Raw genomic sequence first — 27845 nt, 5'->3', positions numbered from 1 at the left:
GTCAAGAACACTGTGATCTTGTGTGTGTCTCATTCTTGTAAACACAATATCTCAACACCAGGAAAAATGTTTTCAACTTTGGCATGGACATCCACTTTAATTCAAGGATAAACTAATAAGATCTTTTATGCTGCCGGGGAAAAGATGCGTGTGAAGCATCCGCGTGTTTAAATATGTTGCTCCTTTGCAACATCATCCATATTTGAAGCATTGTCAATTGTCATGGCTACATGTGAGTCTGGAAAGACATGGATGTAAACTGTGACTGCAACTGGTGTTACAGTTTACATCATGGTGGGGGGCATTTTGAGCGAATGTGAATATTTGGGGTGATGTGTTCCCCCAATATATATTATAATTACTGTCTTGTTTCCTTTTCCCAGACAAAGACACAAAAGAAGATGGAAGCGTAAATCATGCCTACAGGTGTTTTAACTCAGCAGGGAAAATAATTAGGGGAGAATAAATATTTGAAACCAATCAGAATCCCTGAGTTTTACTGCATTATATTCCAATATATTTTGATATTATGAATTATCACCTGGCACCTGAATTTGTGATTTCCTTTACATAAATAAGGCCATTTCCACCATAATTTGGTGCATAAAAAGTGATCAGAATACAGGAGGACCCCCACATCCTCACATATATGTCCCCCGCCCCCACATTGAAACAAAACCTATGTCCTTGTGTGTGGATATGAATCACGTGGCTCATAGTCACAGACTGTGACATACTCACCATATTTCCATTCTTTGTCATTCAGCTTTCAGTGGTTTGCTGCAGCAGTGCGGCAGCTCTGCTTTGTTTCTGCTCTGTGCTGTGAGAAAGCTGATTGGGCAGCAGTGCGGACTGTCACTCCCTGCTCTCCAATGTGTTTTATGTCTAGCACTCCTGTGACATTTGTAGTTAATTCCACACTCTTAATTGGAAAGCAGGCTTGTAAGCAGCAGCTTGGGCTATCAGAAGCAATGTTGTAACATGCTGCATAGCTGTTAATTGTAGTGCAGCCAAGGGGCCAGAAGGAGGCAGAGATGAATGAACACTGAGGCAGAAAGAACACAGCACAGGGCAACTCTGAATTAATTACAACTAACCTTGAACATTCAAGTGTCCCACAGGACAAAAACAATGACGTACTGCTTGTGTGTGTGTGTGTGTGTGTGTGTGTGTGTGTGTGTGTGTGTGTGTGTGTGTAAAATTTTAGTGTACAGAGTGCTGTACCAGAACATGCACTCAAGAGTGGCTAAATGAGGATATTAGTGGTATATTCATTTTCATTAGATGTGTAAATACCTTAATAGGAGTATTGTCTTTCTTGGAATAAGGTCAAAGACTGAAATATTTTGTGCATGTAAACGTAGTCAAAGAGGGAGGGAGAGAGAGAAATTGTTGACATTTCTTCCCTGCATCCTGTATCTCCAGGATTTGCGTTTGGCTTTAAGTCCTTCAGCAGAGGCACCAAAGCCTGTCAGACAGAACGTTTACAACTTTAGACATGTCTTGTTGTATATGTATCAGGTGTACAACACATCAATATGTTAAAAACTTGAAGAGCAGCTTGGTCTCACTCACAGTGCATCAAACTACTCTGCTTAATATTTCCCAGGCGTCACTATAGTGTTGCCCGGGGCACCCTTTAGCATCTTTGTGAGACACACTGGGCTTTCTACATACTGTGATGTAAATGTAGTTTAAAGAACACAAGAGTCTGCTTAGGGTGGGCAGGAGCGGAGGCTGACATGTCCAGCAAGCACAGGACTTTGACCCAGGAGATTGATGTTCAAGACCAACAAACAACATTAGCCATGGCGTTTCTGCAACTCAAAGCTGGGGTTTTTGTAGCAATACACCATTGCCTGTCCTACTGAATGTGTGCCATACAAAGCTGGGCATATTTTTAGCGACATCCGCCTTCTTTTCCTAACCATAAACAAGTAGTTTTGTTACGTAAACCTAAAAACTGACAACTTCTTACCGCCAACCCCTTGTACATTAAAATACAATGCAAAAGGTTGCCCCTGGCATCGTTATAGTGACAATGGAGCTTCTACCCAAGCATCAAAATATGACGAGTAAGAGTGAGATCATGTTGCAGCGTGCAGTCAGTACCTTGACATTTAAAACACATGTTAACATTTTAGTCCAACTGAAATCATACTAAATTGAATTTCTCAAAGTCCAATTTACACACCCCGATAATGGTAAATGGACCTGCATTTGTATAGCGCCTTTCTAGTCATCTAGTGACCACTCAAAGCACTTTTTACACTACAAATCACTTTCACCCATTCACACACACATTCATACACTGGTGGCCGAGGCTACCATACAAGGTGCCACCTGCTACTCAGTTTTAACACACTCACACACCGCTGGAACCGCCATTGGGACCACTGGGATGCAGTATCTTGCTCAAGGATACTTCGACATGCAGCCTGGAGGAGCCCGGGATCAAACCGCTGCTCTTTCAATTGGTGGACGACCCGCTCTACCTCTGAGCCACAGCCGTGATGGGAGTCGAATTGCTCCTGCATGTTTACAGTCGAATCGGACCCAAACTGACCTAGGTGCTCTGTGCATGCTCCACAGTTTCCACAGGCTTTGACCCAGAAGCTGAAAGCATTAAATGTGTAATAGAAGAAGAAGCCTTTAAACACATGGCAGAATCTACATCCAGAGATGTGCATTTTTGGACTGATGAAATGTACAGAGCTATAAAGTTGTCCACCATGGTACCAGTTTGCTGCTAGCTAACCGTAGCTAACTTGTTTGTCGATTGGTTGATCTGTGACATAATAGGTCAACCAGAAAAAAAGTCCATTACTGACAAGCTGAAAGGGGGGCATATCGCCACCTACCGTAGCGGAGTTGGGCATACTTTGGTCAATAAATCGAATCCCCTACTGTGCTTGTATACCGGGACAAGGACAGTGATCCAATTAAATGGCCTAGTCAAGCTTTAACCATAGCTTGACTTAAATGTGCATGTAAATGTACTGAGTGTTTTTGTTTGTTTGTTTGTTTGTTTAACATAAAATAGGATTAAGTGCAGTTTGTGGTAGGTTTATTAGTTTGACTTGAAATGACACTTTCAGTATCACAATACACCTTTTTCATGCCATAGTAAGAAAAGCACAACAGTATTTAATAACATTAATAGTGGCTGTAGTCCACATAGGGGAAGCACTGAAATTGTGTATGCCAGCTCACTGGAATAGCTTACTGGGACACTTAATGGAACTGACCCATTGTTAATGTTATCAGTTTCACCTGTGATTTTCCTACAATGACAAATTAAAATGTTTGCTGTGAAAAGGGTTTATTCTCACCTCCTGTATCTTAAAGGTGGCTATTAGAAGTTGACCAACATAAGCACATTTCATACAAAGTAATCTCAGTGCGCTTTTACATACAGCATGTGTAAATAAAAACAAATTAAGTCTTGAGAGTAATTCCTCCCCAGCCCACCCCCTCGCACAGACATCCCTAATCACACATCCCCAAACGAGAACACTAGAGAGGAGAGGATGAGAGAGAAAGAGGGACAGAGAGAAAGAGAGACAGACAGACAGACAGACAGACAGACAGACAGACAGACAGAGGCACTAACTATTCATAGGCCTGGGAGAACTGGTAGGTCTTAAGCTTGACTTTAAAAGATGACACAGTTGCAGAGACTCTCACATCATCAGGCAGTTTGTTCCAGGGAGTGGGGCCATAATGACTGAATGCACCCTCATAAAATTTATTTTGGATCATGGGCACAGGAGACCAGTGTCTGATGATCTGAGGGTTCTGGGTATGTAGGCTGTGATCAGGTCAGTGATGTATTGAGGAGTCAGACCATTAAGTGCTTTGCAAACAGTGAGGAGTATTTTGAAATCAATTCTGTATTTTATTGGAAACCAATGAAGTGATTTCAGTATGGGAGTAAGATGTTCAGTTTTTCTAGTCCCAGTGAGTACTCTGTCTGCAGCATTTTGAATAAGCTGAAGCCGTTTTTTAGGGAGGTTTTTTAAGAAGGGCGTTACAGTAATCTAGTCTGAAGGAGATGAAAGCATGAACCAGTTTTTCAGCATCTGACTGAGACAGCACTGATCTAACTTTGGAAATGTTTTTTAGGTGGTAAAATGCTGTCTTTGTGATACTTGTAATATGACTTGTAAAGTTGAGTTCTGGATCCATGACAACACCTAGATTTCTGACCTGCTCAGGAATGGATGACAAAATCTACAGTCTGTGTTTTGTGTAAAAACGTTTAACTTCAGGAGTTAGTGAAATGAAGTGTAAACCCTTTAAAGGTCCAGTGTGTAGAATTTAGGGTGATATGTTGGCTAAAATGGAATGTGATATGGTAAGTATGTTTCCTTTAGTGTATAATCACTTGAAAATAAAAACTTTTGTGTTTTTGTTACCTTAGAATGTGCCATTTATATCCACATAAGGAGCTGGTCCTCGTTTATGGATGTTGCCATGTTGCACTGCCATGTTTCTACAGTAGCCCAGAATGGACAAACTAAACACTGGCTCCAGCGACCTCTGTGGACAATCCAACTCCCAGTAAAAACCTCCTAAACTGTGAACACTGAAAGAATTCTGGCAGGGAAAAGCTTTAGCTGGTTGCAATCTCCAATCCTCACCACTATGTGCCACTAAATCATCCTAAATCTTACACACTGAACCTTTAAAGTCAGTTTTTTTGGTACAACATTCCCTCTCCACATGTATATGACAGTCGTAGTTTCTCATTTTAACATTAACATACAAAGCACAAAGCACTTTATCATTTTATGAAACATGACATATTGTTGTAGATTAAGTCAACAAAGACTATATAAAATCTATGCACTTTCATCCACCACCACCCACATTTACCCTGCAACCACTGACATGCCCTCCCCCCATCTCTAAACATCACTCCTAAGCCTTTCCCCCTCTCTCTACATCAGACAGGTTTCCGACACATTTTTCAGTTGCCTCAGACAACTGATGGCAGTAAATACTGGCTGTAGTGGTTAGCACTGTCACCTCACAGCAAGAGGGTTTCAGGTTTGAACCCACCAGCCAGCTGGGGCACTTCTGTGTGGAGTTTGCATGTTCTCCCAATGTCAGCATGGGTTTTCTGCTGGTTTCCTGCTGGTTAATTGGTGACTCTAAATTGCCCGTAGGTGTGAATGTAAGCGTAAATGGTTGTCCATCTCTTTGTGTCAGCCCTGTGATAGTCTTGCAACCTGTTCAGGGTGTACCCCGCCTTTCACCCAATGTCAGCTGGGACAGACTCCAGCCCCTCTGCGACCCTGTACCAGGATAAGCGGTTACAGAAAATGAATGAATTACTTCATCAGTCCAGCTGTCTGTACCAACAGCATCTCTTTTCAAATTACAACCCTAAATGACAGTTAAATACAGTTTGTTTTTGAGTATTTGAGTAGAAAGCCACTTGCCATCATAGTAAACAGTACATACCGGGCAGAATCAGTTAAAAGTATAATAAAGTGACTGTGCATATAATTTTCTAACTTAAAAATGTGGACTAAGTGATAAGTAATTCTTCAAGTGCTTTTTAAGTACTTGATGTTACTCCCCATCGCTGCTGAACACAGCGTAAACTCTTCTGTAGCATCTCCACTCTGAATAGCAAATACAACATCTTGCCACCAATTCACTTATCTTAACACACATACATTTATGCAGGTGGGTTTATTTGGGACAGGAGACAGTACAGTAATAATAGTAATAATACTTGGGTGTGTGTTTTCTCTCCAGAGTCATCCTGAAAGGTGCAGTAGCAACACTCAGTCTAAATATCTTATGAGCTTCTCCACTAAAGCATGAGAGCAAATGGAGTGGCTAAGAGCTTTACAGTAACATGCTAAAGATATCTGTGTGTGTGTGTGTGTGTGTGTGTGTGTGTGTGTGTGTGTGTGTTAGCACTGGCCAGCAGCACTCATGTGAAAGCCCATGAGTATTCCGCATGGAAAGAGATGCTTTTTGAAGAGAGTAATCAGCCACTTAGACAATACACCAAGTAAATATTACCACCTAAGTTGGCTAATCAAGAGCACTCAACACAGTCACATGCACGAGGGAGAATGTTGCCGTCAGGGTTTTCTGCCAAAGAAACCTTTCTGGCAGAAATCTTTTCATTATAACCCCAACCATGCAACCCTATCACTAGAATAGATGTTGGCTTTTTATGTTTCTGCAAACCACAGATGTGTCCCATTTGCACACTATTATGTAGCAAATATGTTGAAACTTTATGTCTCAACAACGCTGTAGTTAACGTGTGGTTAGGTTTAGGCACAAAAACTTCTTGTTTATGGGTAGGGAAAGATCATATTTGGCTTAAAATACTTACTTATGGTGGCTAGTTGCTGGAAATGCAGTGAAACACTCAGGTTTGGTGCCTAAAAGGCTGCTGGAAACAGCAATGCATCGCTAGAAAACAACCGATTGTTGTTTGTTGGTCCTGAACAGTGTCCTGCGGCTTGCCCACATGTCACACCATCCACCATCCCCCCATCCCCTCATCTCCCAGTTACAGTCAGCCCATATACTACATAATTTTAGAAATGTTGATATAATAGGTATGAAATGTGAAAATTAAACACATCTGGGGTTTGCAGAAGTGTACAGTGCCAACATTTTCTTCTGGTTGAACCATGATATTATTTCAAAACCTTAAGGGCATTCTGGCAGAAAGCCCTTAAGGGCCCTTAAAACACACACACACACACACACACACACACACACACAAATGTTCAAGCAAAAAAAACTTCCTGCCACATACGACAACGACTTAGAAAACCCACAAGAGAGCAGACAAACACACACTCTGAGGTCAGGGGTCGCAGGAGTTTTGATTAGACTTTTCCCTGGCAAAGCATCACAGGATTAGATCATATGTTTAACAGATAGCCTTTGGCCACACAGTTTTACAGGCTTGTCTGAAAGCCTGTGGTCGAGCTCGGTGTTTACTCATCCAGTCTGTGTTTAGATAAAGGGAATAAAGTGCTTTATTAGAATGCGTGGTGGGCTGTTTGGAGCCCTGATGAGGGAGCCTATTGCTGGGGATGTGGTGTTGAGTGATAGCAGACACTATGGGTCTGTGCATGTTGTAAGAATAAACTGTAACTTTAGAAAGTCAGAGAAAAAACAGGACTCCAAAATGAGGCCTCCTGCCTTGCAGATTAATTCTTGGCATGTGAAGTTGAAATGTTTAAGGATAAAATCATTAGCCTTATTGTGGACTTCCCCAAATGTTTTCATGTGACTCCTGAATGTCTTGGCGGTCAGAAATAACTGATTTGCCATTCTTCACTCCAAAAAGATGTTATGTTGGTCTCTGAAGATGTGACTCTTCAGCATCAGATTTCAACTGATGTATTATAAAGAGCAAGAAACTCTGCATAGGGCAGGGGGGAGTGGAAACGGATGGGTCAAACTAACAAAGGACTTTCATCCAGGAGACCACTGCTCGTGTCCTGTGTGAAACCAAAGGTCAGTGCTGTGTTAACGTAATATTATGTAACTTACGTCTGTAAGTTAAGCACTTATGTCACTCACCTGATGTATTTACATCACTTTAAGCACTGATTTTAAACCACAGCATGGTGTTTTTTGTCAAATGCTAACCAAGTAGTTTTGGTGCCTAAACCTAACCTGGACTGTCTGACAATGTTAACCCCAACAGAACAAATTTCACAGAGGAGCTAGCTGTGCATCACATACAGATGCTAAAGGGTATGTCTCATAGAGACACCAAAGGGTAACGTGCACCAAGGGGTGTGAGAAATCATAGGTATTTGACAACCTGGGATAAAATCATGTTTGATACATGCAATGGCTGGAAGGTTTGCCTTTTTTCATCGCTTGTTGTTTCATTCCATATTTTCAATGTTTCATTCACAAATAGAGAGGCTGTGGGGTGGCTGTGAGCAGGTTTACAGTGGAAATGCCTTTGCTAGATGAGGTGCATCTCAACTATGTATAAGTCTGGCATTCAAAAACTTAAGCAGCAACCACAGCAAAGAGCTTCTTGGAGCAGCAAGAGTGGTGTGTATCCAAGCTGATAGTTGTGGTTTTACATGTATAAGCGAAACCAAAAAGACAGATATGTATTGAGTTGGAATTTAGTTTGAAGTGCTCATTAGGCGCATTAAAAAAAGAGAATTAACATGACCGCCAGAAAGTTTCCTCTGGTTACCTGCTTGGGAACTACGGTACTTTCTACCATAAAACAATCCCTGTGGGAACTGTCAGCAGTGTGTTGAGTGGGCTTGTCAGAATAACAAGGACATACCTTTTCTGGTCAAAGTGGGCAGCTCTTAAACATATTAAAGACCATTGGGCTAATAGTGAAAACTGTGGCTATACTATAAGTCATTAGAGATGGGGGTTTTGACTCTTTTTATTGACTCAAGTTTGTATGAGTCACTCATTTAAGAGAGCTGGGTTTTCAAGTCACTCAAGTCACCAAGTCAGCTACCCCCAGAGCTTGGTGAATCCCCCACTGGCCCCAGCACCCATAGAGCATGCACACCAGAGATGAGAGTCCACTGAGCTGGCTAACTTCTGGTTTAATTGTCTGCTAACTTAAATAAAGATGAAATCATATAATCATGCAGCTCCTTTAGACTTTCCAAATGTTACTAGGCTGATTGGATCAAAGTCTGGTCTTTCTGCAGGGGCTGTGACGCTCAATGGAATTAACCCACCATTTTACAACTGCTCTTTTCCCATGACTGTATTTGGGCAAAATTCTTTTTGGGCCCCTACTGGACCAGGAAGTTGAAATTACATGGTTTGACCACTACATCACAACATCAAAATGGCTTCAATGTTCAGCACTGTTCCTGCGGGCTTGGTCAGAAGCTCTCAACCTTCATTGCAGGTCAGGGGGGCAGGAGTGGGCTCCAGGCTGGGAGAACAAGTACTGAATTTTTTTTTAAAAAAAAAGCACCAAAATGGTTACATGTCTCACAGGGTCAGGTTAATAAAGTAATTAACTCGGTATATCACCACAAATACAGTTAATACAAGAGTTGCATAATTGTGTGAGTGACACTTGGTCTTGCCTTGTCTTCACAGTCTGCACAAACTAGCAGCAGGTAGGAAGGGGCAGGTCAGTGAACAAATTAGTAGAGATGACAACTCCTCACTCCCGAGTCAGGAAAAACAGTTTCTCATTTCAAAGGATTGTTTCACGACTCGCACATCACTTTGGGTCATATCATGTGGCAGTGTCTTTGTACAACAACATCCTCAGGCTATTTCTCTCTCTTTCCTTACTATTTCACTCCTTGTTGTGCTGATGACTTCTGACATTTAAAGGAAATGAGAGTGAAATCTCTCTTTATTTTGGCTGAAAATATAAGGAAATGGCTGTGCCACCGCAGTGAAAAACATTCTTGACATTTCATTGAATATGATTATTTTCTTTCATTAGGTGAACAGTACTGACAATTCTTTATTCAGTCCTTGCCATGTTTGGGTAATGAGAAATTAAAGAGTGTTAAATGAACTCTCTTTTTCTCTTCCACCACCAGGGGTGATCTACACCACAGATATGTTGGACCGTGAGACCAAGGACTCTTATTGGCTGACGGTGTATGCAAGTGACCATGGCGTGGTTCCTCAGTTTGCTACAATTGAGGTATTCGTCCAGGTGGAGGATGTTAACGATAATGCCCCGCTGACCTCAGAGCCATTGTACCGGCCTTCAGTGCCTGAGAACTCTCCACGGGATGTTTCTGTGATCCAGATCCAGGCCCAGGACCCCGATGCTGCGCCCCCTGCTGCTGCTGACAGACTCAACTACCGCATCATCAGTGGAAACCCACAGAACTTCTTCACAATCAACACCCGCACTGGTGAGTAATGCTGTGTGTGACGGGTGATTGCTCTGAGACAAGGGAGGCTGAACTTCCCCTAAAATTTCATAGAAGAAATGGTCAAATATGCACCATTGAATTTACATTAAAATAAGAATTTACATTGCATTAAATGTGCGCTAGGATGCGTTTAACATCATGACTATTATGTTCAAGCGTAAGCTGTTTATCACCAGTTTTCAAATGCGACCTCGCTGTCATACATTCTTGTGTCAGCATGGTGGACGTGGAGCCTCCAAGCATTCCTATGAGACAGCGCTGAGCAGGTTTTTTTCATGCAGCAAAGCGAGACGGTCATTGGATAAATGCGACAAAATCATCACTTCCAGGGAGGCTCAGCTTCCCTGGGACCTAATGGAGCAGTAGGCGGGAGGGGACGCTAGGTGTGTGCATGATGATTGGAGGAATTGTCTAAAAGGCTGAACCCCTTTGTGATTGACAGCGCTTCGCATTTTGAGCTCAGTCCCATGTGGATATTTGCAAGTGGAGTCTTCTGACAGAGTGCCATCCGGTAGTGATGCACGGGTCGGGGTTTTTTCCAACCTGCGGGTCCCGCATTTATGAAATAATTTGACCTGCTCCATCCCGCCCGCACAACAGCATCTATTTTCACAACCCGCCCCGCTGCTATTAAATACACGTTAAATATGTCATTGAATAAGACTTTTATTTGGTCTGACAAAGGCTTGCATTTTTGTAGCTATTATTTGCAATAAAAAGACATGCTGGACATACCCGTCTTGTGGCTCTCATGCTTGTATAGCTTATCACAAGAATTGCACTTCACGTAGCCAATGCTGCTGTCGTCTGCTGCACTAACTACCTCACAGAAATTGTCCCAAACATTTAGCAGCAGCTTGGCCTTCTTTTCTTTTAACTCTGTACTCTCCCGACCATAATCCGTCTCTCACTTCTTCTTCCATCTTCACCACTTCATTGATTCTGGTATGTTGTGGCCGCTGCATGGCGCTTTTGTGATGTCAGGTTACAGGTTACGTTACGTAACATGCATTTACCTAACCTACAACAGTGTTGTTAACAAGTAGGTTATATCCGACATATTTAATCTGTAATGACCTGCCCCACCTGCCCCGCCAATAAAGTGAACACTTCTTGACCCGACCCAACCCGACCCGCGGGTAACCCACGAGACCCACGGGTTACGAGTCAGCCCGCGCATCACTACCATCCAGAGTTCATTATTTCCATAAGCGATATAGCTCATTTTCACCACAGTTCAGGTGTTTAAGCCCATTTTAGTCTTTGAGGTGTGTTTTGCTGTGGTTCTATGCCATGGTTGAAAAATGGCTTCAATTAAAATTTTATGATGTTAACTGAGCTTCCCCTGTTTGAAAGACCAGCAGCCGCCACTGTTGTGTGAGTATGTGAGGGTCAAAAAGGCTATGATAAAAACAAGGTTTATAAACTACATAAAAAAGAAACCTTTGAAAGCAAAAACTAAGAGATTTCTCAACATTCAACAAATAACCAGTGTGAAAGTATGAGAGGAAGATATTAACTGGATACTGTTTTGATGCAAAGTCTTAACAATCTATCCATCACTTAATGTGTCTTGGATGGATCAAAGTAAAAACTGAATGCATTCAAAACAGAGTAAAATCAAATTGCTCAACCCACCTCTGGAGGACATTTGAGATGAACTGGTAATTAGTTTCAGACTGATGCAGTTTCATTTTCACAGCCAGTGCCTACATTGTGTAAATAGCAAATATACAAGGGCCATCTATGCATCCATGGGCATGTAGGTCTTAAAATGAGGTGCTGCAGGGGCGTTGGTGGCTTAGTGGCAGAGAAGGCACCCCATGTACAAGGCTATTGCTGCAGCGGCCTGGGTTCGACTCCAGCCTGTGGTCCTTTGCTGCATGTCATTACCCCTCTCTCTCCCCCCTTGATGCTTAACTGTCCTATGTATAAAGGCAAAAATGCCCCAAAAAATATCTTCAAAAAATTTTTTTTTTTAAAAAATGAGGTGCTGCCAGGCACATTGTTACTGTATTGCTATTGTGAGGTAGTAAAAAAGCAATTGATCTGCTGACCAACACAATCCTGGTCTTAAGTCAGAATGACACAGTTTTCCCCTGCTATTTAAATGGCACATTAGTCACGTAGCATCTACATAGGTGGATTCACATTGCATGTACACTTGTTACACATGTAAATGGGTTAGGGGTGGATGAAATACAACATCATTAATGAGGAAAATATTAATGACGTTCTGTAGAATGTCAGTGTAGCAGAGATCAGAGCAGAGGTGCAGGGTGCAAAGCTGCTGTCCAACTCCCCTTTAAGAATCACGCTGTGTGCATTACACACGAGGAGCAGCAGAACTTCATTAGGCTAAAAGTTTTGTTCTGTTTCGTCTGTCAAATTTTTAACTACAGTTTTTAGTTTTGCTGCTTAAATGGCCTACAATATTTGCTGCAGTGACATCACTGCTCTTACTGCAGTACTCTTGGCAGAAAATCATTCACTGCTCCAATTGTCTGGATCCACGTTTTAAATAGCAGTGCACCAGGTGAAGGTGCATCTGGCTATTAAAGGGAATGGGAGATAACGATCTGACTGGTTGAATTCATGTTAAACCCAAAACATACCTATAATTAATTAAGGGACTAAATACAACCCCTTTGCATGTTGCACCTTACTTTGCACCCAAATTATGCGCTGTTTGAACAGCATCAGCGGCCAAACACACTTTGGACCATTTGCTACAGATTGTTTAAATAAGGCCCAAAGTGTGTTTGCTAGGTGTTATTCCACCATTAGCGTGAGAACTGCTTTAGTGCTTCTTCTTATAGCTCCTCCATGTATGGAAACTCTAGAGGGAATGAACATCACTCAAAACATGTTCCCCAATTTAGGTTTTGATGATGGTGGTGGAGAGCACTGTCAAAAGCTGCAGACAGACATCAAGACTGAAAACTACAAAAAATAGACTCCCCACACAAAATGCATGTTCTCACCAACATACACAAAGTGTGCCGTCCAAGTGTTAAGAAAGGAGCACATTCTGGACTACTGAGTGAAGACAGAGACAAAATACTGGGCGATAGATAGGCTAATGTATGATTACAGTTGTGTTGACAAATGTTGAAATCCCACAAGAACAAAAATTCTAGTGTGTAAAAAAAAAGGAAACAGTGTGATAAAAAAAGAAGATGGATAGACCAATGAGAAAAAATATGGTGGTCCTGAAGTGCAAACAAAATATGGCCAAATCAGAGCTGGGGAGAACATGTGGTCAAGCAGCACAGACATACAGTATATACGTAGACACCGCATCGAGTGGGTTTGCCCGCTGCTGCGATACGTCAACGTCGCCATCATACTGAATGCAAGGCTGCGCTGTAAACTAATACAAGTAAATGGACAATTTCATAAAGCGCCTTGCTACAAAGAAATTTACGTTAATGCCTCTCATTTATTCATTCACACACACACTAATATACTTGGGAAACAGTTAGGCACCAAAAACAATGTATTTGATCTTCTCAGATGGCTAAGATAAGAACTTTATTGATCCCACACAGGAGTAATTCAGCTATAGAGAACAAGGTAGTGCTGAAAAACAATACATACTGTAGCGTCCGCCAGGACGTGTGGAAAGGATGACGCAGTTATTCAGCAAACCACTGTTTATTACTGAACATCAGCTTAGCTTTTGCAAAGTCAACTACCCAATAAGCTGGCTACAAAACGATCACAACAATTTCTCATTGAGAAACATCAAATCAAAACATGTTCAGTGTTGTGCTAGTTACTGAAAAATAGTAACTAGTTACCATTACTAGTTACTTCATTAAAAAGTAACTCAGTTAGTAACTCAGTTACTTAAACCAAAAAGTAATGCGTTACTGAGAAAAGTAACTTTTTAGTATGTCACTAGTGTCATCTATACTCTGAAAACATCCTGGCTGTAGATGACTGAGTGGGGACACTAGAGGGCGCTAGGTGCTTTTCTTTTTTGCAGTGTAGTTTTTCTAAGCCACAAAGAAGACAAAGTTGCTAAGAAGGATAATGTTTTGGGAAACTCAGCCCTGCAGCCCAAAACATTTCCTAACTGTATTGGCTCGTAGCTACATCGCCTAAGCGACAGCAGATGGAGTTTAACCAAGGGACTATTAGACTACAACTTGACAAAACAATTGAACGGTATAGGAAACATGCAAACGTCTTCTACAGTGGAGTCACTCACTGTCAGGCAGCTAAAAGTTTTACAACTACGATACTTGGATACAAATATGGAAAATGAGCTAAAGAGAACATTTGAAGAGCTACATGATGATGTCGAGTCTGTCCACAACAAAAGCTTCCTCGGGATAACAATGGATATCACGCCACTGGATTTAATGTTACTGGGACTAAAAATCTACAGAAGCACTAACGTTACCGCTTAAAGGCTCTCTAAGTCTTCCTAAGATTTAAAAGTTTTTGTCACATACAGCAAACATCTCCTCAGGTTCCGTTAGCTACATGCCCTCTGAATATGCTGTGAAAAAGCCCAGTCTCTGTAGGCAGCCCAGGGTCCGCAAATGGCAACAAAAACATTTTGGTCCAGGCTGCACCAACCAGCCAGCGCGAGACCAGCAAAAGCAAGTGCGCATGTGTGAACACGGTGCCCAGAGAGGCAGTTAGAGCTACAGGCTACAATGATGCTAAAAGGCGAGCTAGCTCCGTTGTGTTTGATAACATTGTTGAACGTAAACAGAAGTGAAGTGTTTTTGTTGCCATTTGCGGAGCCTGGGCTGCCTACAGAGACCAGACTTTTTCACAGCATATTCAGAGGACATGTAGCTAGCGGATTGTGAGGAGATGTTTGCTGTATGTGACAAAAACTTTTGAAGCTTAGGAAGAGAGCCTTTAATGTACAGCACTGTGGTGAGGCCAGCAGGTCGACAGTGACTTAAGAGATGGTGAGAGACATGTTTCATTAAGATGCTCTGGTAAGAATTGTTCATATACCTCTATCTGACTTGAATATCTTTTATGGTTAAGGGCTAAAATGTTTTAGTGAAAGGGAACTTAAATTTGTGAAGGAATACTGCATGCTGGGCGCCGTTTTAAAACCTAAGTTTTAAAACGGCTAAAGTAATGCACTGTTTGGTAACGGTAACTGAGTTACTGAATTTAAAAACTAACGCGTTAGAGTATTAGGGGGGCGGCAGTAGCTCAGTCCATAGGGACTTGGGTTGGGAACCGGAGGGTTGCCGGCTCAAGTCCCCGTCCGGACCAAATGCGGGGCGTGGACTGGTGGCTGGAGAGGTGCCAGCTCACCTCCTGGGCACTGCTGGGGTGCCCTTGAGCAAGGCACCGAACCCCCCAACTGCTCGGGGCGCCTGACCAAGGCAGCCCTCTCACTCTGACATCTCTCCACTTTGTGCATGTAGATCCTGTTTGTGCATGTGTGTGTCTTTCGGACCTGTGTGTTAATGACAACAGAGTGAAAAAAAAATTGAATTTTCCCTCAGGGGGATTAATAAAGTATATAAATAAATAAAATAAAAAAAATAAATTAGTTACTGCCAAAACGAACGGCGTTACCGTAATGCGTTACTAATAACACTGCCCAACACTGAACATGTTACACATACACTAACAAAAGTTAACAGTCATGCTTAGCCTGTACTGTTTTACTATTGCTATGCTAGGATCATAACACCAGTTGTTACGTTACCAGTCTCTCAATGGAGGAAAACGTTGCTTTGTTGTGCTGCTTGTTAGCTGGTGGTCATCCATTGTGGCTGAACAAAGCTGAAAGAATTGTAGTTCTTGATGCAGTCATTGTGGTGAGAAGAGCGTAGCAGCTCCACCTGCACAATCCTACCTTGCTCGGGGTCTCCAGAGAAAGAGGGATGAGAACGGAAAGATTCTACCTTTGATGGCTTGGTGACATCGCAGGTCACCTGCCACAGTGACAAATCATGTTTTAAGAATGGCTCCATAGGCAGTTTCTCAAACAAAGTGTAAAAAAGCAACAGCCTCTGGGGAGAAAAAAAAGGTTCATTTGGCTGTACTTTGCCAGATGCTCAAAGAAGCTACCATTTTAGGGGGGCTGAACATACAGGACAGGCCTCACATGCCCAGTTTAAAGCTGCACAAATTAACAAATCATCAGTGGAGTCCAGTCGTCCAAACAGCATCCAGTCTGCCAGAAATTAAAAAGAAGAAGAGGAAGAAGTAGTACTTCCATCCAGTCAGTAGTCAGGTTTCCATCCACCTATTTTTATTCGCATTTTCAACATTTGTGAAAAAAAACTTGAATGGAAACGCAAAATTCGGAAAAAAGGCTGAAATATCGCAGAAAGGTTTTTACGCTTGGAGGGGGTGGAAAAGTCAGCCTATCGATATTAGGAAAATGCAACTTTTGGCAATGGAAACAGATTTCGTGAATAATAATGACGTAGGCTACCGGATCCTACTTCTACTTCACACACACACACACACACCTGTGTGAACTTAGAGAGAGGTAAATACTCCAGTGCCTGGTAGCCCAGGTTCTACTATTTAATTGGATGTGCAACATCACTATATTCTTCGTGTTTAGCGCATTGTTTCACACTGTGTTTGCAAAGTCGTTCTCAAAGTCCCCCAATTTGGGCCACCCAATAATAGAAAACGAGTGCTCATTCTTTGTCAAAATTCTCTGTCAAAATATGTTAAAATCACGTGTGTAACAGGGAATTATTAAAGATTTTCCCGGGGGAGAAACGCCCGGACACCCGGGTAAAAAATTGTTCCCACTTCCGGGCTAAAGCCCCAGATATTTTTAACTTCTAGCAACGCCCCTGGATAACACTACAGTCTGTACATCTAATTGAAGAGATTTGGTGCAGCACTGGTGTTGTTGGAAATGCTACAATAATAACATCTCTATAGTATACGTGGGATGAAGCAAAGGGAATGAATAAAAGGAGGAGGCAAATGCAGGGAGAAACAACAACAGCAGCTAGAACAGCGTCTGGGAACATGAACACACAATCTCTCTGCACGCTGCCTTACACACAGTTTGCTGTTTGCTCTACAGATAAGGCATGTGGTGGAGAGAGGGGAAAATATAATTGGCTGTTGCTATATTTATCTCTTTCTTAGTCAAGATCTCATTGCTTTGAATTTTATACGATTCCACCCATTCTTCTGAAGCAGCTACTACCCTCTCTCCCCTTCTGCCTTTATTAAAGAAATTCTTGCATTTTACTTTTTTGTATTGTCATTTATCTCTGCGTGTTCTTTCTTTCTGTCATCCTCTCATACACTCTGTTTTAACTCTGACTGTCTCCTTTCTTCTCCTGATAGCTGTTTCACAATACTTTTTTTTGTGTCTGTCTCTCTCTGTCTCAATGGCGGATGTTGAATATTAGATTTTGTCGTCATGAAACTTTGATGACGACTGCAGATTATCTTCAAGCCTGTAGCACTCTTCCTAACTGCCATGTTTGTTGTTTATTTCCTCTGTCCATCCTCTCTCCGTTTACTTTTTTGTATCACTTCTCCTTTCATTCAAACCTCATTTCTCTTTTGGCAGTGTCACTGATACCCTCACAGCATGAAGCACAACACAGTCCGTTTGAGTCATCGTAACTACAGCAGTAATTGTCAGGCTGTAGTTGTGAAGGTACAAATAGAGCTTGTTGTCAGGCTTTGTTTGAGACGAATTCCAGAGACAACGTTATTGAGTCGGGTGTAGCTGCACTAAAGCCAGTGCCTACAGACAGGGCACAAGGTCTTCAGTTACACCTGACATACTAACCATTCCTACTTTGATTTCTGATACAGAAGCTTACAGAGCATCAAAAGAAAGTAACTGAAACTAAGTATAAATACATTCTAGAAACCTATTGTGTACCCAAAAATCCCAAACACAATTCATATACACTCTGGTGTTCATACAGTTTTATATTTGTTAATCATCATGTTTTTAATCTATTGTGTGTATTACACACTCTCATTTCCATTTCTAAACCATTCCAGACATTTACTACATATACTGAAACACATCTTTCTTTGACATTTGTTCTGTTTTTGTTGTTGTGAATATACAGTTCCCTCTCAGTTCATGCTGACATTCTCTGATGAGAAACAACCTCTGGATATAGTCTGCTAACATGCAGATCACAATAATCAGCTCTGGTTATGATTCTGATCGCTCTCTTTTGAAGCAAGGGGATCGGATTTGTGAACGTTTTAAATGTTTTTCCCCAAATCTCCACACAGTAAGTAATGCATGAAAGAATGAAAGAATAATACAATAAAGGGTGCAAACCCCTTAAATAGGATGGCTGCTATAGAGACTGGGTACGAGTCACGGCTTGTGGACGGAGGGATGGGGGTGGCTGAATTTGTGTACAGCAGAATGACTCCTGGCTTGGTGTGATCATCATGAAAGGGGATATCATTTTGGGAGAATTTTGGGACTGGTGCAATGGTTTTAGCTCCATCTTGCAGGCTTAGTCAAGCTTGAGTGATCATAGAGATGAAGTAGTTAATGAGTCCTAGCAGTGAAAAAGTTGGGCTGGAAGGAAATTTGAAAAGACCAAGGGGGCTTTCGCGTCAGGGTCCCGGGCCCAGATCTGCGCATGCTGGCCTGAGTCTGGTTCCTTGGATAAGTGTGAACACTTAACACCGCATCAGGGAACAATGAAAATTTTAATTACAAAAAAGAAAACGGGGGAGGAATAACAAGGTATAAGTAGCGAGGCGTGGTCTTGCTCCCAGGCTTAGGCCAACTGATAAACCTATGCCAGGTACACATTACATGAGTATGAGTCGTTCAGGACTGCTCCTGTCACAACAGTCACTTTGACCAATAGAAACTCAGAGCTGCTGCCGTAGACAACTGTACGGCAACAATGCCACAGCCTTTTTGATATTTTCTCTAGGGATGTTACCACACAGAGCAATAAGGAAAAAATGGTGATGTGAAACAGCAGAGGCACTTATGCAACCTGGTGAGTAGTGCCATTAGCATCCAGCTAGCAAAGAATGTTATTTCTTCATAATGGAGGATATAAAGTTATAGCGGGGCTTTTACCAACCACAACTGCAGAGGCTACCAGCTTCATTTTAAACAGACTACATTATAAACGGGCCGTTATTAATTATTTCTTATTATTTTTTATCCGCTCGCGTTTGCTTTAATAAAATCAATGCATCGCACTATCATTTCAAAAACTCAACACTTCCTGTATCTGTATAAAAATAAAAGCCCCTTATAACTATAGTTGAGAGAATCCCTTCATTTTCTAAAAAGGCTTTCATTGTGAAACATTTGCAGGAACTTGGAGGATTCAATGACTTGCATAGTTTGCATGCCGTACAAAATTCGATGCTTTTCCGAAAAGCTTGTCTCTTTAAGACTCTGCTGTTGGCGCTGTTTTGCTGCCCTGTGCGCATGCTCCTCCTTTGGTGCGCTATCTGAAGCTGCACGGACATTGCCAAGTTTCTGCTGGTCAAGCATACGGCTTGCTGTTTATTTAATGCTTCATCTTGATTACTTCTACCCTGTTGTGCGTGAATGACGATGTAAGTAATGTTCACTTTGACTTTCAGACATTATTTGTCCCGCTGTGTAGCCATGTATGTTTTATGTTAATCCTTGCACACTTGTTGTTTAATTGCTTTGCTCACTGGATTGAAGCCTGATTCGGCACAATTATATCACATTATTATGTTTGCACTTAAAGAATGTCGTGGTTTGCACTTTATGAAGCCATTTGCCTTTGTAACTTAGTGTGTGAAATGTTACAGTGTATTTCAATGAATCACGTTGCATCAGCCTTCTAAAAATGACATTCTGTGCTGCCACCTCGTGGTAATAATATTACTGCACGTGTGATATAATCTGTAGTTGTGTAGTATGAGAGAAATATGTCTGTATGACAATTTATTGGCACTGTATATTAGCATGTTATGCTAATTGTTTTCCTCTTTATTTTCCTTTGTAGAAACCACACATACATAAAGAGAGATTTATTTTATTATAAATGCAACAAAGAAGCAGGATTATTTTGTCACCTACTTGTTGGCTTGGACAATAAAACAGCCAAAGAGTATTTTCTGGAAGACCTGCATTCTTTCTGACCGAAGAATTAGGCCAGCAGGTGTACGACTAGCACATTTATTCACAATTCCCTACACCTGTGGTACTTCAGATGTAGCTCCTGCCATCTAGTGGCACTTTTTACATTACTACAATAACATTTCGGCTGGCACATGAACAGACACAGTGAGTGAAATAATAGTAATAATAATAATTAAAGTAGGACAAGAAAAGCCTAATGACATCACACATGCTGTGAAAGATGACTGGGTCTGATTGGTGTGGACCATTGTGTAGTCTGTTATGTCTGCTGGCCAAGTCACAGAAAAACTTTATGACTCCACAATTGCCTAATCTGACATAATGACTGCTGGAACAGACAGAAATGTTGTGTAGTGTGTAGGGCTGTAGTCTCCTGGTCGACTAGTCGATTATTTGGTTGAAATGCTCTCGTCCGACCAAATTCTCATTGGTCGAATAATCGCCGTGTTACTTTCATAAGGAGAAAAGTGCTACATCAACAGCTTTCCAGGATTAATCCATTATTTCCTGCGGCAGTGGGGGGACAGGCTAAGTTACCTGTGAAAGTGGGGGTGTTTTCAAAACACCCCCGTTGACAGAAAGTTGAACTCGCCCACCCTGAAGCCCAGCGTCGTGGTGACGCAGACCTCCTGTCAGTTCCTGACACCATGTCCCTCAGTGAAACGAAGCTGGTATTTAGCCTACTTGTATTTCACAGATAAGAAACAATCAATTTTGAAGACAGTAAAGCCTCCACTAAAATAGCATTTTAAGTCGTGTGTGTGATCTATCCTTTAGGGATTTAGGCTATAGCCTACTTCGGGATTTATCCTGGCTTCATATGAGACAAGGGAAAGATCGCTAGTTGCTAGGCTAATTTATACAATGTAAAATGCCATAGGCTGGCGCTAATAACGAAAACGTGTTTAGTATGAGACGGTTGTTGTTGTTTTTTCTTTTCATTTCCTGTTCCTTTAAGACAGTTGTTTTGTCGGTGAATCTTGTGAGCTGTAATGGAGCTAAATTGTGTGACGTAACCTTTGTTTAATGTTGCTGTTGTCCCTGGTTTCATATGAGAAGAGGAAAAGATCGCTAGACACTAGGCTAATTTATACAATGTAAAATGCCATAGGCTTGTGCTAATAACGTTAGCATGTTGTATTGATGGGGGAAATGTGTCCAGATAAAGACAAGTGTTTGTCTGTCAATGCTGCGATTTATAGTGAAGCCAATTTGTGTACTTGTGTTTGAAATTGTCTCTATTAAGCCATATCTAATGTGTGTTTTGAATCAACTAAAGTTTACAGCACTTAACACAGTCCTCCACCGCTGACTAGTGTTTTGGAGGTGTAACTGCAGAGTGACACAGACACAACACCGCAGAAGTAAAAATAACGTGCAGATTTTTTTTCTTCCCACGACTCATCGATTAGTTGAAGATTATGTACAACTTTAGCCGACCAAGAATTTCTTTGGTTGACTACAGCCCTAGTAGTGTGAACCTGGCATTAGGTTTACTAGCAAGGACTGTACCATGACCAAGCTATTAGTAAAGCTTTAATAAGATGGAGAAGTATGAAATGTTGAGGAAGGATAAATGAATGAGAGATGGAGATGATTGTAAGGCAGAAGGTTGTCCATTAATGCTTGTCTGGGACAGATATATGAGAATCAGGGAGGAGGAAATAGTTACGACTGTTGCAGACGTGGGAGCGAATGAGGTGGTCAACGGCGGAGACTTCACGGGAGTGAGAAAGAGAGAGAGAGTCGGAAGTAGGACGCTGCGTTAGAAAAACTGGGACGAAGTGGAGGGTCGTAGGTGCATTGGGATGAAATTGTAGCACTGCAGGAAGTGACCAGCGGTGGAAGCTGTGTTGATTTACTTCTGGGGAGTGAAAATGAGAGAGAGTCAGAACTATGAAGTTGTGTTAGAAAAACTGGGACGAAGTGGAGGGTCATAGGTGCATGAGGGTGAATTCGGAGCACTGCAGGAAGCCAAAAAATATGCAGGACCATGGATGCTACAGAAAGGTTGACTGGGGTATGAGTAGTCTGATCAAGAATGGATGCAGGGCTAAGAAGGTCAGAAGTGGGTGGCAAACATTTGCCGTAAGAGCAGAAACCTTTTTGCAAGTGTTGGTTAACGCAAGAATGTATTTAGTCGTTCGCAGCTGCCAGTGGCTGAATCAATGGAAAGCTGGTTTCAAAGTATGAAGTATGAATACAATGGGTGGTACAACTGCGAATGAATGTGATGTCTAGAGAGGAAAAAGGGAGCTGACACTGGCTAGCGAGATAGGCTGAGGGTGTGCTTTGGACTAGAATTTTACGGATAGCTTTCTGTGAAGCTTGTAATGGTTTTGGGTCCGTGTAGCTCTTTGGAGAGAGACGACAGGCAGAAACTCACTTCCACACGAGTGTTGGATTTCACAAATGCTCGTCGTTTATTTTTACATCAACTTAAAAACACTCCAACCTTACCAAGCCCGGTTGTACGGCTACTACCTTTTCATACATGAACAGAATAGTCGCTACACGTACTTCAACCATCACGGTTGTGTTGAGAGACAAAAGAAAAAGCAGGAGAACATAGGTATCCGTCCGACCAGCGTTGGGTGCGCTTTCAACAGACTCAAATCATAACAAGCGCTGCTTGATGATGTTGCTGTTAAGCGACACAGTATACACCATGTTAAAGGCACATTTCATATATTCGACTGTTTCAAGCTGATGGAAGGTTTTCTGGCTGTGGGACTGATTGGACAGCTGTGACTATGTGATGAAGCCTTTGAATGCAGAGATGACAAGAATGATGAAATGACCTGAGAAAGAACAAACACGTAGGGTTATTGTTTGTTTGTTTGTTTAAACTTGTGTGGTTTCCTTTTGTAAGAATTAAATGAGCAATGGCTACTTGAGAGATTTCCTTAAAAATGTATTAAATGAGCATTGGTAGAAGGAACCTGAGATTTGAGATTACAGTTTGCCAAACAGCAAATAAACAACAATTGTTTCCTTTAATTGCTTATGACAATGAGTAACTTAAAACTTGAAACCATACAACCTGGCTCCCTGCTCGTGGGAGCTAATGGTACTGGCTGCTGCCCTCGAGGGGGGTGGAGTCACTGTGATGTCACGAAGGGCAATCCTAGATGTGGATGTCTCTGGTGAGGATCCCTAGATGCCGGAAGTTCTGTAGGCATGGCGTTTCAAGGAGCGGCGTGGAGTTGGTACCTGGCTTGAGGCTGCAGTTGAAACGAATTCCTTTTCTTATCGGGACGCTCTGGAGGCTCCAGTTTGGATTGTGATGTGGAGAATGCTGTTGCGTGGAGGAGGCCACGCGATGGATCGTTGGGAACAGTTGGAGAACATGCACAAGTGGCTGTACCGATGGCGACCACAATTCTTGGCCCTCGTGGATGGAGGAGAGGATCGATCTGGAGTTGGAGAGAATTTGTACGGCAGATGGACTGGAGGAGCTGGCGAGGCCAGAGTATGGAAGCCGCGGAGGCGCTTGCTGCTCTGCCGGGAAGTCTGTCTGTAGTCTGACTGCTGCAGGAATAACATGACTCAAGGATAATCGCTTTCCAGTGAATTTTGTCTGGATCAGAAGGATTGATCTGCACTTCTGGTTGATTATTTGATACAAAAAAAAGTAGCGTTTGTCTTACTTTTAGATTGAGATAAGCCTGTGGTTACTCGTGAAGCGCACAGTCAGTCGGTGTGAGAAATGTGTCGAAGAGAGAGAGAATGCATCAGGTGTGCTTAAATACTTTTTGGCGGAAATGGGATGTGTTCGAGGCGTGGTCTGTGTTCCCGAACTTGGTTATAAAACTACATGATGCGAATTCCACACATCCCAGAAATCATTACCTTGTATAGTGGACAGCAGAGAAAGTAAACTGAGTAAGTTGTCCCATCACTTTGTGTCACTGACCTTTATAATCCTTTAATGTCAGCACACCTCCTCTTTCTGCGCACATTTACTCTGTAAGTATATCGTAGGTATTGTGGGAGCCCTAAGTCCCTCATTCATCACCCAGGCTTCAGTAATCCTATCTATATGGTAATCAACACACACACACACACACACACACACACACACACACACACACACACACACACACACACACACACTGGGCAATGTGTTCCACTTTGTGAGATTTGTGTTCCCATTGTATTTAAGTATTCCCACTTTATCACCTGTAGTCATTTCTTTATCCCTTGCTTACTTCCTTTGTCTTCCTCATGTGCCTCATCTCTTCTCTCTTGCCTTGCTTCTTTTCTCTCCTTTCTGTGAATGTGTAGTCACCATTGTTGAATGTTTTTCCTAAATCCAGTAACAAAAGTAACAATATTGTAACCATAGTTCTACCAGCAAATGTGGAGCCCTCTTTTGGACTCTATGAGTAATACTTTCTTTCAATCATGACCACATTTTTGCTCTCTGAAATTTGCATAAATGTAGCCAGCCAATTTGTAATTGTAATTTGAGAGGGACAGTGCAAGTTAATGAACATCACCATATGACAATCAGGACGTGCCTACCTTAATACGCAGTTTGTGACACTCTTTGCCATCCTACGCTCGCTACAGCAAGTGGTGTAACCGTAACTGCTTATCCTGTTAGGGGTCATGGGCGGGGGCTGGAGCTGTTGGGCAGGAGGCGAGGTACACCCTGGACAGGTCGCCAGACTATCACAGGGCTGATACAAACAGTCAGACAACCATTTATGCTCACATTCACACCACGGCCAATTTACCACCAAATCACCCAACCTGCATGTCTGTGGGAAGAAGCCGTAGAAAACCCAAGCTGACTCGGGCACAACTTGCAAACTCCACAAAGAGGGCCTCACCCACCCCAAGGATTGAATCCCCCTACCCAGGGTTTGAACCAGGAACCCTCTTGCTGTGACAAGGCTAACCACTTTACCACTGTGCTGCCCTAATAGAAGATGGGTTACAACATTGTTACCTTCATTCTTTTTTGCACAGGCTCCGCTCTCTACTGGACTTGATGGGTAGAGCAGGTGGAGCCTGATTAATGAGCACCCTGTTGTGACATAACATTGACCCAGCCACACTGATCTTGTCAGGCTAAAGGTTAGTCACCTTGGCCCGCTCTTTATAAGATAGGCTGCCGCAGCAGAGAAGCAGGGGGCTGCAGCCAGGTCAGTGGGCAAATTGCTGATTGCTAAAGAGGGTATGGGATGGCGGAAAGCGTTGTGTGCTGATTTCTCTACTGTGGGCTCCACACATATTCAGGTAAACACATCCTGATTGGCCAGTTACGTTGTGCAAATTTCAGTTGGTGAATGCATGCTCATGTTTGGAGAGTAGTAGTCCAGTAGAGGGCTCCACCTGTGTGAGCTAGAACAATATGGGATCTCTTCTCATATCGTCAACATTCCAGTAAGCATTTTTAAATGTTTTATTTATCTACTGTCACTTCAAGTTTTTTTGGTCACCAACATTCCAGATGAAATTTTCAAAGTATTTTCTTTACTTTTACATGGTGTTGTATAAGGTGAGTATTTCAAAATATTGTGTGCTGTATTTCTGTGGTGCAGAAGCCAGCCTTTACTCCGTTTAACTCTACTGACATGTTCCACTATTTTTTTAATCTATACTATTTTTTTTTAAAGAGTGACACACTTTTTTTTCTTTTCTTTTCTTTTTTTTAATTTATTATTTATTTTTTTTAAAGATTTTTTTTGGGCATTTTGGCCTTTAATCGATAGGACAGACAAGTGTGAAAGGGGAAGAGAGCGAGGGAGTAACATACAGCAAAGGGCCACAGGCTGGAGTCAAACCCAGGCTGCTGTGACAACAGCCTTGTATCTACCACTAAGCCACCGACGCCCCAGAGTGACACAGTTTTGCTAATAATACTGTATTATCGTTCTTGTACTGGGCGGCAGTAGCTCAGTCCATAGGGACTTGGGTTGGGAACTGGAGGGTCGCCTGTTCAAGTCCCCGTCCGGACCGAAATATGGAGTGTGGACTGGTAGCTGGAGAGGTGCCCCTGAGCAAGGCACCGAACCCCCAACTGCTCGGAGCGCCTGTCATGGGCAGCCCACCCTGACATCTCTCCACTTAGTGCATGTATAGGTCCAGTTTGTGCGTGTGTGTGTTCGAACCTGTGTGTAATTGACAAACAGTGTGAAAAACTGAATTTCCCCTCGGGGATTAATAAAGTAAATAAGATTAAAAAATTAAATTAAAATTACATCATTTTGAGCTCAGTTTTCAAAACTTTAGCTCTTGAGAATGGACTGAACAGATACAGTACATGTCAGATCTTATAAAGAGTTTCACTGATGTAAAGAGAGGAGTTTTATCAGTATCAACAGTTTTCATGTTGCTGAGTGAACTGTGTCTATCCCATGCATCCTGAATATGATTTTACTGCCTAAAATGGAGGACTCTTATAACTAACCGGTATGATAATGCACAAGAGAACAGAAGTTTCTGGTTATTTTGTGACAGTCTGGTGCTTGTGTGTAACATTAAATCAGAGTCACCACAGCACATCTGGTGTGGGTAATTGCCCTATGTCAACATGCGTCAGTCAGATTAGTGAGTGCAGATGGAACACATACTTGCAGTCTTCAGGTGACTGTAAAAGGAGTTAATCAACTGAATCAGAAGGCCTTCATGCGGTATGCAAACTGCTGTGATGGCAGATGTTGGGAACAATTATATATTAATTAACTCCTTTCTTGATTTGCTCTGTAACATTCAGATATGCCTACTGGTTGAAAAATATAAAATTAAATTAAAACAAACAACAAATCATGAGATGAAGGATATTATAGAGGTTTATGTAGGCGTGTCTCCGCCAGTTAAATTGATCAAAATGACACATGCAACCCGAGCATTTATGTCCATAGTGGATGATTCCACACCTCATCTAATGCCAGTGTTTAGTGCCAATGCAGGACGAAGTTTTTATTTAGCAAGGTGGAATGAAACAGCTTTAATACATGGGACATGGATGCGGTGTAACACACATCTGCCGCAGCATAACGCTTCAGTTATAATCAACTGTAGCAGTTAATCTGACCACAGCCATGCTTGTCTGTGCAGGCACCACGTGGCTCTTCTCTAATGTGTACGCAGCTAGTCTATTTTTTTTTTTCTCTGCAAACGGTTCCACAGCCCTTCAACACGTGAAAGCTAAATAGAACCATGTAAATAAATGAGCACAATCTGTTTAAAATGGATTAGCATGAATACCTCATTGTACCAGAGGCAATGTGATGCAGCTGAGCAATCTTTAAACACCTCGCTCAGCCCTGCCTACGTGACATGTCATGTTTGTACCCCAAGTATGTCAGCTGTAAGGGCGTGGGAGTGGGATTGGTGGCAGGGTCCGACATTAACGGTTGCCCGAATGCCCGGGGCAAGTAAAAATAGCCGGCAGGCCAGCAGACCCTGTGCAGACATGCCCGATCGGGCAAGGAGCACCGACTCAGACGCACACACACATACCGGACAGCCTCTCAGTCCTTACCCGCTAACGTTAGCTCATGTACAACACATGTACCACACAGAAACTTTTACAAAGGGTCATAATGTGCTTCTACTGACTGTCAAATCGCCAGCGAAGGTTGTTTTAAATGCGGACACGGAGAGCAGCGCGATAGATAAGATAGAGATATTGGATAAAGGAGATACCCCACCGTAGGCTTATCCAATGTTAAGAAAATGGTTACTCTTCCTGTCTCCTAAGTGGGCGTGGTTAGCTCTCCCTCCAATCAGAGCCTGTTCTCCCTCAACCCCCCCCTCCCCACCACCGTGTTGCACAGAGGCTCTGTGGATGTCTGTGTATGCAGATCGAGAAGCAGGTGGAATGAAAATAC

General features: G+C 42.3%; 1 protein-coding gene across 8 annotated transcripts in view; it reads left to right on the top strand.

Moving 5' to 3' along the window:
• fat3a (FAT atypical cadherin 3a) overlaps positions 1–27845 on the top strand; it is a 383130-nt gene that overhangs the window by 201081 nt on the left and 154204 nt on the right. For all 8 annotated transcript variants that reach the window (XM_050055175.1, XM_050055199.1, XM_050055166.1 and 5 more), the window contains one exon: positions 9555–9878. In XM_050055175.1, the coding sequence (XP_049911132.1) occupies positions 9555–9878 (324 nt within the window). The remainder of the gene's footprint in view (positions 1–9554; positions 9879–27845) is intronic.

Source organism: Epinephelus moara, chromosome 2 (genome assembly GCF_006386435.1).
Source record: "Epinephelus moara isolate mb chromosome 2, YSFRI_EMoa_1.0, whole genome shotgun sequence".
Lineage (NCBI taxonomy): Eukaryota > Metazoa > Chordata > Actinopteri > Perciformes > Serranidae > Epinephelus > Epinephelus moara.
The sequence above is the reverse complement of the archived record's forward strand: the minus strand, read 5'-3'. Positions and strand labels throughout refer to the sequence as shown.